The sequence below is a fragment of the Citrus sinensis genome, chromosome 5, assembly GCF_022201045.2.
Source record: "Citrus sinensis cultivar Valencia sweet orange chromosome 5, DVS_A1.0, whole genome shotgun sequence".
NCBI lineage: Eukaryota > Viridiplantae > Streptophyta > Magnoliopsida > Sapindales > Rutaceae > Citrus > Citrus sinensis.
Genome location: NC_068560.1, coordinates 28,201,238 through 28,215,725, shown reverse-complemented (window position 1 = coordinate 28,215,725; position 14,488 = coordinate 28,201,238). Strand labels below are relative to the sequence as shown.

Below are 14,488 nucleotides of genomic sequence, written 5' to 3'. Positions count from 1 at the left end.
GGGTTTTAATTTATAATACTAAACCCGCCCGCAACGGATAAAATTACCCGCAACGGGCGGGTTTTGGCGGGTGGGTTTGGGCGGGTTTGCGGGTACAATTGCCATCCCTGTCCATATGACACCATCCGCTGTGATGGAAGAAGGCGTGTCAATTTCTCTTATTTCTGCGCTGGAAGTAACATTTTATTTTGGGCATACTGATATTTTCTTCTGATGTATAAATTCAAGCCAAGATCGTCTTGCGGAATTGAAGACGCACGGGAAGACAAACAGTCCTGAGATCAAAGCAATCAGAGGAATCAAATTGGTTAGTTAATTACGTTTTCCTATTGCTTTCTACTCTTCATTTTTTGACAAATTTCAAAATGTGCAGGTATTTTTGGTAATTTCCCTATTTTAAAACTAATATCTTTTATGATGGGCTGTTAGAGATTCAGCTTTCTTGGAGGTTCCAAGATGTAAGGTCCTATGATGACGCAGGGCAAGGGAAGCTGACGTGAAAGGGTATCATAAGAGCATCTCCAAAAGACTCTTTAAATAAAATTCTACTTCTTATTTAAAGAGTCATATGAATATTAAACACTCCAAAAGACATGTTAATTTAGATTCTTCAAATAAAATTTGTTTCTCTCTCTTCAATATTGACGAGTGAATTTTTCTCTATTCTATTAATATTTTATTACTATTTATTAAAAAGATAAAATTGCAATAATTATTATTTATGTTTCCTTTCAAAAATATAACAGCAATTCAATTTAATAGTCAAAAGATTTGATTAAAATAATATTAACTTATTCTTATTTGATGAGTCTTTTGGAAGAAATTATATTTTTCAATCCACTTATTTGCCATATCAGTAAGCAAATTGATATTTGAAGAGTAAAATCTAAAAAGTCTTTTGGAGATGCCCTAAGTGGCATCATAAATTGGCCGGGTACAGCAGCAAATTTAGTTATGCCAGATGTCACGTGGAGCATGTGATTCCAATCAGGCGCTTTCTTGAACAGCAAGAAAGCAGAGTTCTTAAGGGAGCTTGAGAGGCTTGGGCGACTTAAACTAGACCTCGAGAGGAATAGTGTCAGGGCTCTTGTAACTTCTGGAAAAGAGAGTTTCCTTGTAAATTCCTTGGTCAATTATTTCCTTGGCCAAGTGTCTGTCTTCGTGGACGTGGGCTTAGAGAAACTCAACCATGTAAAATAATAGTGTTAATTATTTCTCCTCTTGTGTGTGCTCTTGACTTGTTTGCTCTGTATGTTAACTTTCATTAATGTTCTTACCGTTTCTTTCTTTGTTCCGCACTTAAGTTGAGTAAGAATACTGTCCTCGAAACAGTTTTTTGGGTCAAAGCGGAAGGTATCCTCCCACATCCAATTGAGTCATTACTTACTAAGACTAGACAATACAGCGTAAGTTTATAGTAATAAAATTGAGAATGTGTTATATACGTTTTAGATAAATTATACAACAAATCAGAACAATTAGAAAAGCGGGTGAGTCAAGTTTAACTCTCTCTTTTACTAGCATCTACTTTTTGGATTGAAAAATCATAATTCAAAAGGAAAATGATTGATGATGTTTACTTTGTTAGGAAATTGATGAGTGAAGCAGACACGCAGCTAAAATGAAATTGTAAGAAAACAAAGAACAGCACAAAAAGTGGACACAAGAAATTACGTGGTTCGACTTTTAGCCTAAGTCCACGGGCAAAAAATAAGAAAAATATTTTACTAGTGAAAAGGAGTTACAAGTATTGTGGTATTTTACCTCACCACCCAAAATTCCAATACACCCAAACTCTCAAAACACTAATCACTCAAGAGTTTATTAAACTCTTGATACTCTCACCTGTCTAAAGGAAGGAAATGCTTCTCTCTCGATGGAATGAATTTGTTCATTCTCTTCGTTTCTATTTATAGAGAAAGCTTTGGCACTATTTATCAATTATATATTATTTTTATTATTTTATTAATTTTTTTCTTTGCCCTTTACGGCCCGGTACCCATTTTTTCTTCTTTCTTTCTTCTTTTTCTTCTTTCTCTTTTGTTTCTTTCTTTGGGCAGCACCTCCCAACCATGACTTTAACATTCTCTCACTTGGAGATTAGATTGAGAATCAATCAATCTCCACACCATCCTTTCTGCTTCGCCATAATCATGTTGCCTACGTTTCTGGTAGGCCACAACAGGATCTACTCCAGATAAACTTGTCAGCATTGATCGGCTTGGTCAAAACATCTGCTAGGTTCTTATTCGTATGGATTTTTTGTAAATCCACACTTCCGTCTTCCACTACTTCTCGAACAAAGTGATACTGAACTCCTATGTGCTTTGTCCTGGAATGAAAGACTGGATTCCTTGCAATGTGCAAGGCACTCTGACTGTCACAAAACACATAAATTTTCTCTTGTTTGTGCCCGAGCTCCTCCAATAACCTTTGTATCCAGATAGCTTCCTTGCAAGCTTGTGTAGCTGCCATGTACTCTGCTTCTGTTGTAGATAGAGCCACAACGGTCTGCAGTTTAGAAACCCAGCTTACAGCTGCTCCCGCAATTGTAAATACATAGCCAGTAGTGGATTTTCTTTTATCAAGATCTCCTGCAAAATCTGAATCCACATAGCTCCTGACAGTAAACTCTGATCATCCATAACATAATGCAACATTTGAGGTTCCTCTGATGTATCTTAGAATCCTCTTCACAGCTATCCAATGCTCTCCACCAGGATTCGCCATGTATCGACTGACTGCTCCCACTGCTTGTGCAATGTCTGGTCTAGTACGTATCATAACGAACATTAAACTTCCCACTGCTGATGCATATGGTACTCGAGACATCTCGTTCCTCTCTACTTCATTACTAGGACACATACTTGAGGATAACTTGAAATTGACAAGAAGTGGGGTAGAAATTGACTTATAATCTTACATGTTGAAGCGTCGCAAAATTTTCTTCAAGTAGTTCTTCTGAGAAAGCCGAATCTTCCTGTTATTTCAATATTTTGTCAACTTAGGGTGGACGACTGATATACCCTGAAAGTGTTGTAGTAAATTTGATAACGGAGTAAACTAAGAGTATACAATTGATAATTTCCCAAAAAATTTTAACAAGCCAAAGTTTTTTAATCATTATATATATATTTTGTTATTGTAAATTTTTTATTTTTTAAATATGTTGGGCATGTTGTTATTGAGATTTTTAAAACAATATTATTTTTTGAACAGGGGAATTACCAAAGGGCAGAGCGGAGTAGAGCTTTTGAATTCGAGTCTAAAACAATTACTTGATAAGAATGTCAATTAATTGGCAATAAATACTTACATCTGTTATTTCATCGGCAATGATCATCATAAAGTATGTTACTTTTTCTCTTCATTTCCTGATGTTCTATTCTAGAGTCATCAAACAACCGTGTATTTCTTTTTTTTTTAAAATAAATATGTCGAACTGAGACTACTGATCCGTTAATTGGGCATGCAGTCATTGAGATTTTTAAAACAATAATTAGAAGATATTAGCAGTTTTAAGTATCATCTAAGAAAATTACAAAGTTACACTAAATGAAAAAGTATTTGGTGGGTTATGGGGAAAAAAATAAATATCTTCTAAGTTTGAAAATTATTGATGGTTTTTGTTCAAATGAAAAATATTTGTGCTGTAGGCAATTTCTAGGAATCTTCAAGTTGTTATTGTGCTCCTTCAAAAAGAAAAGTAAGCGCTGTTCGTTAAAACGTTCAAATCACTTGACAATGAATTTGAGAATCACACGTTAAACTTTAGCCTTCTACGCGGAATAATTAGAAATACAGATGCATGGGTCCATGAATTATTATAACTTTGATGGTATTCACGTGTTGCAATTAATATGGTTGTTCACAATGACAATCAACCCATCATTTCTCATATTTAGATGCCATGAATAGAACAAACAAAAAGGTTTTGTCTCTTTTCCGCATTACATTTTTGACTTTTTATTTTCATTTTTTAATATTTATGTCACTTTATTACAATTTGATTTTTTTTTTAAAAAAAGTTCATATTATATTTTGAAATGATTAGAAATGGAAAAACATGTGAATATCCAGCTCTAGATTGATTATTTTATACATAATGAGAAATAACTGATGATGAATTGTTATCTATTTTTGTTGAAAAACGAGTTGAAAAGATTATTTGATTTTTCACACTTCACAAGCAAAGTTAGAGATTAAACTCTAAACTCCCACTATCAGACATCTGCTAAAATGACAAAATCTAAATAAAGTGGTTCGATATGAATCTTAAAATATTATGTGGCAGCGTTTTCCTAGTTTATTAGTATGTTCATTCTTTCCTTTCAACTAATTATGCAAACGAGTCAAATTTAAAAAAAGAAGAAGAAGAAGAAGAAGAAAATAAGAAAGAGATGGTCAAGGTATTTCTAAGCTAATAATACACATAATAATTCAGATCAAACAATCTAAAAATTATCAAGTTCATGGGTGATTGTAAAGCAAATGCTTCCAAATCTCAATATGACGACACGATCAAATATATTATCTAACAATTTTGTTCAATTATTTAAAAAGAGATCATAGAAAACTTTGTCAGTTTCATATACCGCGTGAATCGCCGATGTAGGACTTAACAATATATTATTTCCTGTCCACAACTGTCCGTCATTTTCACTCGTTGCTGGTATTTAAAAAAGAAAAGAAAAGTAATAATGATAACAGTAGCTTCTTTCACAGGGGGCCGAAATGAAATATTTCTAAATTAGAATTTTGCTTGCAGTACTATAAGAATTGAAAGAATACGGCAACATTTTCACCACATTATCAGCTCCTTCATTTCTTTCAGCATTAGCTACTTACATTTGCTACAACTCACCATCAATTTCTTCTCTCTCTCATTTTTCTTTTTCACCATGGTTGATGCGATCATTTCCCCTCTCTTGGAGCTGCTGACCTCAATGGCTGATGAAGAGGCGAAGGAACAAGTGAGGCTTGTAACGGGTGTCGGAAAGGAAGCGAAGAAGCTGACCAGCAACCTCCAAGCCATTCGAGCTGTGCTCCATGATGCAGAGAAAAGGCAAGTAAAGGAGGAAACTGTCAGACTCTGGCTCGATCGACTCAGATGCGCATGTTGCGACATGGAAGATGTGTTGGGTGAGTGGAACACTGCAAGGCTCAAACTGCAGATCGATGGAGTGGATGATCATGAGAATGATGCTCTCGTTCCTAAGAAGAAGGTATGTTCCTTCTTTCCTGCTGCCTCTTGCTTTGGCTGCAAACCTATTTTTTTACGTCGTCGCATTGCTCTCAAGATGAAAGACATCAATGAAACTCTTGATGATATTGACAAACAAAAAGCCATGTTTGGTTTTGCTGTGAATGTTACCAAGAGTAATGAGAGAGCGGATCAACGAGGGCCGGCAAGTATCTCCTCAATTGATGAGTCCGAGATATTTGGTAGACAAAAAGAGAAGAACGAACTCGTTAATAGGTTGTTATGTGAGAGTAGTAAAGAACAGAAAGGCCCTTGTATCATCTCACTTGTTGGGATGGGGGGCATAGGCAAAACGACTCTTGCTCAATTTGCCTACAACAACGGTGATGTTAAAAAACATTTTGATGAAAGAATATGGGTCTGTGTGTCAGATCCTTTTGATGAGTTCAGAATCGCTAGAGCAGTCATTGAGGCTCTGAAGCCAGGTTCCGCCAAAGACCTTGTAGAGTTTCAATCTCTCATGCAACACATTCAAGAATGGGTTGAAGGGAAGAAATTTCTTCTTGTCTTAGACGACGTGTGGAACGAAGATTACTATAAGTGGGAACCACTCTACAAATGTTTAAAGAATGGTCTCCATGGAAGTAAAATTTTGATTACCACGCGTAAGGATAGAGTTGCCCGTTGTCTGAGATCAACCAATGTTACCTCTGTCAATGTATTGTCTGAAATAGAATGCTGGTCAGTGTTTGAGCAGTTAGCATTTTTCGACAGGTCCAAGGAGGAATGTGAAAAATTAGAAAATATTGGCCGACAAATTGTAAGAAAGTGCAAGGGCTTACCTTTAGCTGCAAAGACGATTGCTAGTCTCCTGCAATCTAGAAACACTGAAAAAGAATGGCAAAATATCTTAGAGAGTGAGATATGGGAACTAGAAGAGGTTGAGAGAGGCCTTTTGACCCCTCTATTGTTGAGTTACAATGAATTGCCCTCTAAGGTTAAACAATGTTTCACTTATTGTGCCATCTTTCCAAAAGACTATGGCATACAAAAAAAAGAGTTAATTAACCTATGGATGGCACAAGGTTATCTTAGTGAGAAAGGGGCCAAAGAGATGGAGGATATTGGTGAAGAGTATTTCAACATCTTAGCTAGCCGTTCTTTCTTTCAGGATTTTAAAAAAGATGATGATGGTGAAATCTCTACTTGCAAAATGCACGATATAGTGCATGACTTTGCTCAATACTTATGTAGTAATGAGTGTTCAACAATAGAAATTCATGGTGGTGAAGAGTCAGCTATGAGCTCTTTTGGGGAGAAAAAAATCCTTCATTTAATGTTAACTTTATATAGAGGGGCTTCGGTTCCGATCTCCATTTGGGGTAATGTTAAAGGATTGCGAGGATTGCGTAGCCTCTTAGTTGAAAGTGATGAACATTCATGGTCTAGCGAAGTCCTACCTCAATTATTTGATAAATTAACTTGTTTAAGGGCATTAAAATTAAATGGTGATAGGTGGTCATGTGTGAATTACATCAAGGAAATTCCAACAAATATAGAAAAATTGTTACATTTGAAATACCTTAATTTGAAAGGTATAAAGAAGATAGAAACATTACCCGAGACGTTGTGTGAGTTATATAATTTAGAACGTTTAAATATTAATTCTTGCAGTAATCTTAGAGAATTACCTCGAGGGATAGGGAAGTTAAGAAAGCTGATGTATTTACACAATGAGGGGACTGATTCTTTAAGATACTTGCCGGCAGGTATTGGGGAATTAATCAGGCTTCGGGAAGTGACAAAGTTTATTGTGGGTGGAGGGTATGACAGAGCATGTAGCCTTGGGTCTCTTAAAAAGCTTAACCTCCTTCGAGACTGCAGGATACGTGGGCTGGGTGATGTGTCAGATGCGGGGGAGGCTAGAAGGGCTGAACTTGAGAAAAAGAAAAATCTCTTAAAATTGGGACTTCATTTTGGTCATTCAAGAGATGGAGATGAAGAACAAGCTGGGAGGAGGGAGAATGAGGAGGATGAAGATGAACGGCTTCTTGAAGCCTTGGGACCACCTCCTAATTTAAAGAAATTACGGATAGACGAATACAGAGGGAGGAGGAATGTTGTCCCCATAAATTGGTTCATGTCGTTAACCAATTTAACGGTTTTATTGCTCTTCGGGTGGAGAAATTGCGAGCATTTGCCTCCTTTGGGAAAATTGCCATCCCTTGAATCTCTTCATATTTTAGGAATGGAAAGTGTGAAAAGAGTGGGTAATGAATTTCTGGGAGTAGAAGGTGATACGGATGGCTCCTCAGTTATTGGCTTTCCCAAATTGAAACTGCTCAGAATTCGTTATATGGAAGAACTGGAAGAGTGGGATCTCGGGACTGCAATAAAGGAAGAAATCATAATCATGCCACGTCTTTCTTCCTTGACTATTTCGAGTTGCCCTAAATTAAAAGCACTGCCCGATCACCTTCTTCAGAAGACAACGCTCCAGGAATTGTATATTAGGCGGTGTTATATTTTAGAAGAACGTTACAGAGAGGAGACAGGAGAGGACTGGCCTAAGATACGCCACATTCCCGACATCTCCATTGATTGAAAGCGCGCGGCTGCAATTAGTCAATTACAATCACCCAGGGTCACCGCTACGGGTAATTTATTTCTAGATCTCCTGCATGCATTGCGTGCCTCACTCTATTTTAATTAAAATTAATTAGTAGTTATTTTTTAATCCATTTTAGAAACGAATGGTGAGCAGAGGAGGGGATTCAGCAGGGATATATATGTAATGTTGCTAATAACTCTGGTTAGTAATTATAATTTGTATACGCTTTCCTTCTCGTTTGCTCTCTCTCTACTCTTCTTCATTAATTTAAAATTAGATATATTTGTCTAACTGATTCAGCGTTGCAAAGCAGGAATTGGGGGACGGGCGCGGCGCGTGCTTTTTTAATCTGTTATGTATGTTTTCAGTAATTCGTTCTGTTTTTTTGCGAGCCTTTGTATTTGTAAAGAGAATGAATGAGGGAAAGCACAACACACAGAGAGCTCTTGTGAGGCCAAACTGCTGGGGATTGATTGATTTTGAGTGTTGAGATTGGTGTTTCTTTTTTTTTTTTTTTTGTGCTCATCTGAGAGCTTATTGTTATTTGTACACTTTTTCATTATATAGTGGCTTATTAGTATCACCACCCGTGGATGTAGGCATATTAATTAATATGTCGAACCACGTAAATTGTTTTGCCTTGTGTTTGTTTATTGTGTTATTTGATTATTATAATCAAATCCTATAAAAGATGGTGAAATTTAAATTTTGATTTCACATGGAGTCGTAATTTAAAAAATAACATGCCTGAAATACAAGTATGCAACACAAGAGGAGGGGATGAATTGGGATTCAAAAAAATTATTCAATTTATTAAGAAAAAACTTAATGCAAATATAATCCAAATTCAAAGTAACAACAAATAAGTTGATCACAATATAAAAAGGATAAGGGAAGAGAGATTCAAACTCGAAGATTTTTACGTGGTTCGGCCAACCTCGTCTACGTCCACGCCTCCAAGCTTTCCGGGCTTGAGGATTCCACTAAGCAAGCCTCCAAGGCTTCAATTGATTACACTTGACTTTCAAGGTGTCAATAACCTTTACAACAAGAGATTATCCCAATCTCTTAACCCAAGTGTATCCCAACACTATAATCCCTCAAAGATAAAAGATTATAAACTTGTTTTGCCTCTCACAATATTTAAGATTACAAAATGATACCCAATATGTGAATAGATGAAGCAAGAATGTATATAAAGCTCAATGAAGATTGTATTATCAAGTATAAGCTTAGTAGTCGTGTTGTGATCCAACTTTGTTTGAATTTGAATGAGCTTATTTATAGCTGCAGCTGAAAACTAGCCGTTATTGACTTTCTGCACACTGTCGGATTGCCGTTAGTTAGATGTCGGATCGCCGTTAGCTAGATGTCGGATCGCCGTTAGCTAGATGTCGGATCGCCGTTTGACTGGTCAATATGACTGTTGGGCTGATTTTTCAAATTGTCGGATCGCCGTTAACTAGATGTCGGATTGCCGTTTAGGTCTAGAGGCTACCGTTCAATTCTGGTTGATATCGGCGAGCTGTTTATCAAACTTGTCGGATCGCCGTTTAGGTCCAGAGGCTACACTTCAATTCTGGTTGATATCGGCGAGCCGTTTATCAAACTTGTCGGATCGCCGTTTAGGTCCAGAGGCTACACTTCAGTTCTGGTTGATATCGGCGAGCCGTTTATCAAACTTGTTGGATCGTCGTTTAGGTCCAGAGGCTACACTTCAGTTCTGGTTGATATCAGCAAGCCGTTTATTACACATGTCGGATAGCTGTTTTCCACCAAAACTGCTACAGTGAACTATTTTGCAAGATGACTGTTTTGACTCCAAATCTTTATAGACATACTTTATGAAGCTTGTCAAAAATAGATGAAAATTATGTTGAGCTCTTAAAAGATTAATCAAGTTTAATCATGTTTGTTATCATAAAAAACAATAAGGAATTATTTAGGTTAATCAAATCCTATAAAAGATGGTGAAATTTAAATTTTGATTTCACATGGAGTCATAATTTAAAAAATAACATGCCTACAATGATCATAACATAAAAAATGGTGAATCGGTGGGTCTATAAAATTTACATAAAAATTAGTCAAATTCAGTTATTAGCTATTAGATAGCAAAATTTTTAACCAAAACAAAATATTAAACATGCCAGTAAATGTAACATTCATTGGATAAAACAAATTTCTAATTACCTCAGCAATACATTTTTAATATCCGTGGCGCCTTTAGTACTAGGCGAACTAGGCAGTTGCCTAGGGCCTCGTATTTAGGAAAACCCTAATTTTTGGGTATCTATTTATTAATCAATATAATTAATTTTTTTAAGATTAAAAAAATAAAGTTACGTATATATTTGTTTTTGTACAATAAAAAAAACCTAATTTTTAGCCTTTACCTTATCATTACTCTCATTCATAATTATCTCTCCTATTTGATAATCTTTACCTTAAATATAAAATATATTTGTATGGTATAATAATTATTTTGAACGTTACTTCTTTATTTTCTTTTACTATTTTCCCAAAAAAAAAATGAATGCTTTCCCTTTCCAAAAAGAACTCTTATTAAAATTAGTAACATTAGATTTTTAGAGCTAACTTTTAGTATTTTATTAAAATATATTTAAAAACTCATTATCTATAAACCGATACACATTGAATCAAAGCTACTTTCAACAAAAAAATTTTGTGCTCTCTTCTCTTTCTCTACAAAATTCATCACCATCATCATCCTCATCTCAACTAGTCAATTGACTCAATTACAGGTGCTATCATTCTATTTTTTCCATTTTTTTTATTACTGTTCTTATCCTTTTTAAATTTAATTTATTTTTTATTTTTTGTATTGATTTTGGCTTGAATAATCTAGAAAAAAAATTGTTTGTTTATTTTTTTTTAATTTGAAAAGCATGTCAACTAGAAAATATGCATTAGGATCATATTAGGTAGGAGCAATGATATAAAGTTCGCGGGATGATTATGGTTATGGCTGATGAAGTTTTAGAGCATCTTAAGGAGCTGGATTTTGTGGAAGACAAAGTTAGTTAATATTCATGTGGAAATAAATAGATATCTTTCCAACTATTATTTTTTATTTTTTTAGATCTTGTTAATAATTGTTGTAATTCAAGATATTGTTGAATATTATTGAATTTTGAGCTACTTGATGTTGTTGTGAGAGTTTTTTGAACTATTTAATATTCTTGTGATAGTTGATATTTTAACATTAGAATGCCTAAAATAAAATTTCGGCTAAGGCCCCCAATTGGTTAAAGCCGGCCCTGTTTAATATGATGTCATGAAGCTTAGAATATACAAGTATCATGATAAGGTTCTGAGGACCGTACGTCGTATTGAGAAAATCACTGAACTAAAGCTCTGGTGGCTGATCAAATTATTATTTATTTTTTTTAATAAAATGACTGACGGTATACATAATTCCAAAACTAGTTAGTGTGCATCTTCTATCAAACTTTCCCTCCGCAATTCCTTTCTCCATTAAAAACTTTTATTTATTTTTTTCAAAATTGTTACCAATGCGAAATTTTTATTATTTTGAATAGTAATATGTATTTGTATAAGTAACATTTATAAATTTTATTCTATACGTTTAATTTTATGAATGAAGTGAACTTATATTACAACTGGATTTTATTTTACTTTCAACTTTCTATTTAATATCAAATACAAAAAATACGTATTTTTTTAGTTAACCAAAAAAAAAAGCACTCAATTATTTTCTCATGTTTGATTTCCAGTACTTATAACCAAACAATAAATTATTATTAGTCCTTAAAAAAAAGAAAGGCAAAAATATCTTGACACTTCTATAATTGGGGAAATTATGCACATTTTTAGAGAAGTAAAGAACTTGTTTTAACCAGGAATAGAATCAATTATTGACAAAACGAGGAGGAAAGAAACTAAACCGGTATTTGGAATCACTACAAAATTGGGCTTTTTTGACAGAATAATTTTTGTCACAGACCATGTTACTGACATAATTTTATTCTATCAAAAAAGTCCTTGTAAGAATATAGTGACAGAAAAGGAAACAATTACATTTGCTCAAATTGAATCTAAGCAGCCATGCTCAATACTAAAATCTCAACAGCTCACATAATCAGCAACAACGCTTGAACCTGAAGTCATAACCAAAATCTTAGCAAGTTGAATCCGCAGGCATGACAGAATATTGCATCAATATTAGCTATCATCATAGGTTGCTTGAGATGAAGTAGCATAATATGCGCTAATTTGAAAAATTAGCATCGAAACAGTCTCAATCATTTGTTTTATTCTTTATCAAAAACTGCATCTTGGAAAAAAAATAAAAAATATTTTCAGGTTTATACTACGTGTTAAAGGAAAAAAAAAATCTATTGAAGATAACGCATGGCATTATAACAAACACTTGGTGTACAAATTTAAATTGGTACTTAAATTTTAACATTAATCAAATCTTGTAAAAATTACAATCGAGACTAATTAAACAATCACAATAAGAAATATGTCACAGAGAATCTTGTAAATACAGTCAATATCGAAGACAATTATGCAAACAAGCCAATATTATTATTATTATTATTACTATTATACCATAATTTTTAATAAAAGTAAACAAAGACCGTAACTTATAATGTAGAAACCGTGAATAAATTTACAATAAGCAAAGAACAAAGTAAAGTAATGTCACATGAGAAACCAATGACGAAAGGCAATCAAGAGGAAAAAGACAAACCTTGAGATGAAATTAGGCCTTGAGCGATCTCGACCTTTGCTGAAATTATACAAAAAAAACAAAAAAAAAATTGTTTTAACATTATTTCAGAGAAAAGAATCTGGAGAGAAAAATAAATATCCCATTTGAATTTCAGTTGTTTCATTTTTGGAGATGATTGCCCAGGCAAGTGATAAAAGCAAACGGCTTATTTGTGAGGACTGGTGAGGTTAACATTTATGTGTGTGTGTGTGTGAGAGAGAGAGAGAGAGGCAAAGAGGAAAGAGAAGGCGAGTTTATGAGTGACGTATAAGTGCTAAAAGAGTTACGTAATAAGTAAATAAAGTAAAACAAGTGACATGATATTGATACACTATTATTGTATCAGAAGCTTATGTAACCGTCCTACATTCATCAGAAGCTTATGTATGTGGAGCAATAGCTTTAGCGCAAAGCATAATCCAAAAAAACTCGAGCAGAGATCTCGTTCTTCTTCATGATAAATCAATAAGTGGCAAGTCTCTCCGCGGCTTGAGAGCTGCCGGATGGAAAACCAAGTGGATTTCGCGCATACGGAGCCCCTTTGCCAAGAAAGATTCATACAATGAGTGGAATTATAGCAAGCTTAGAGTATGGCAACTCATTGAATATGATAAAATTATCTTCATTGATTCTGATCTTTTAGTACTCAAAAACATCGATGAATTCTTCTTTTACCCTGAATTATCAGCAGCAGGTAATGACAAAGTGTTGTTCAATTCTGGGGTGATGGTGATTGAGCCATCATTGTGCAAGTTTGAAGATATGATGCTCAAAAGCTTTAAGGTTTCGTCATACAATGGAGGTGACCAGGGATTTCTTAATGAAGTGTTCACATGGTGGCATAGGTTGCCTAAAAGAATAAACCATTTGAAGGTGTTTTAAAAGCAAGACGATAAGGAACATCAAGTGGGTGATGGTCTTTATGCAATTCATTATCTGGGGTTAAAGCCATGGATGTGTTACAAGGACTATGATTGCAATTGGGACATGGTGAGTCGCCATATATTTGCCAGTGATTCAGCTCATAAGAAATGGTGGCAAGTTTATGACGCAATGCCTAAGAAATTGCAACAGTACTGTGCATTAACAAAGCATATGGATAAAAGGGTTAAGAAATGGAGAAGAATTGCTGAGAATGCAAGTCTGGCTAATGGGCACTGGAAGATTAAGCCGAAAGATCCTAGGCAATATCATATTGTTGATAACAAATGAAGGACGATCGAAATTTTTAAATTTATTTTAATATAGCAGCATTTATTTATATTGTTTGTTCTGATCAAGAAAACTGGAAGCAAAGAAATACAACAATACAAGATTGAGTAGCAAAATTTCATAATTGTCTGGTTTAGTAACTTGAAAAGTTCAGGACGCGGACAACAAAATCAGGCTATCAAATTTCTAGCAAAATGCATTACACATTAGTTTGAGGACCAGTTTCGTATTTGTTTCCACTAACAAATATTTGATTTCCCACTAGTTATGCAATTGGTTTCTCGGGATTTAATAGATGAACTAAACTAAGGTATTGTTTGTTTTTTTATCTGAAATATGAATTTAACTTTTTTTTAGACAATTATTTATTTTAGGTTTTTTTTAACTTATCACTTATTTTCAGACAATTTTATCTGAATTTAAAAAGTAGAAAAGTTCACTTTTATTTGAAGTATTAAGTTTAAATGAAAATTTTTAATTTCAAATCTCAAAAATACCCTTGACAATTCATTTATTTCCAATTTTATGTATAAACCTAATATTTTGTATTATTTTTGAAGTTATTTTTTAATTGCTTTAAATTTTTATTCACATGATAACATTAGATAAACTGAAATCTTGAACAAATCAAATTACGTTCATTGTGATGAATCAGAAATAAAATAACAATGTTGACTTTGTAATAAAATTTGATGTTATA

The 14,488-nt window shown here is 34.1% G+C and overlaps 1 protein-coding gene and 1 pseudogene across 1 annotated transcript in view; both read left to right on the top strand.

The window, feature by feature from the left end:
• LOC127902147 (putative disease resistance protein RGA3) overlaps positions 1–8,397 on the top strand; it is a 30,455-nt gene extending 22,058 nt beyond the window's left edge. The window contains exon 2 of the mRNA XM_052440842.1: positions 7,207–8,397. Coding sequence (XP_052296802.1) covers positions 7,207–7,808 — 602 coding nt within the window. The 3' untranslated portion in view covers positions 7,809–8,397. The remainder of the gene's footprint in view (positions 1–7,206) is intronic.
• Positions 8,398–12,832: 4,435 nt separating this feature from the next.
• LOC127902418 (putative UDP-glucuronate:xylan alpha-glucuronosyltransferase 4) lies at positions 12,833–13,788 on the top strand (annotated as a pseudogene).
• Positions 13,789–14,488: the final 700 nt, after the last annotated feature.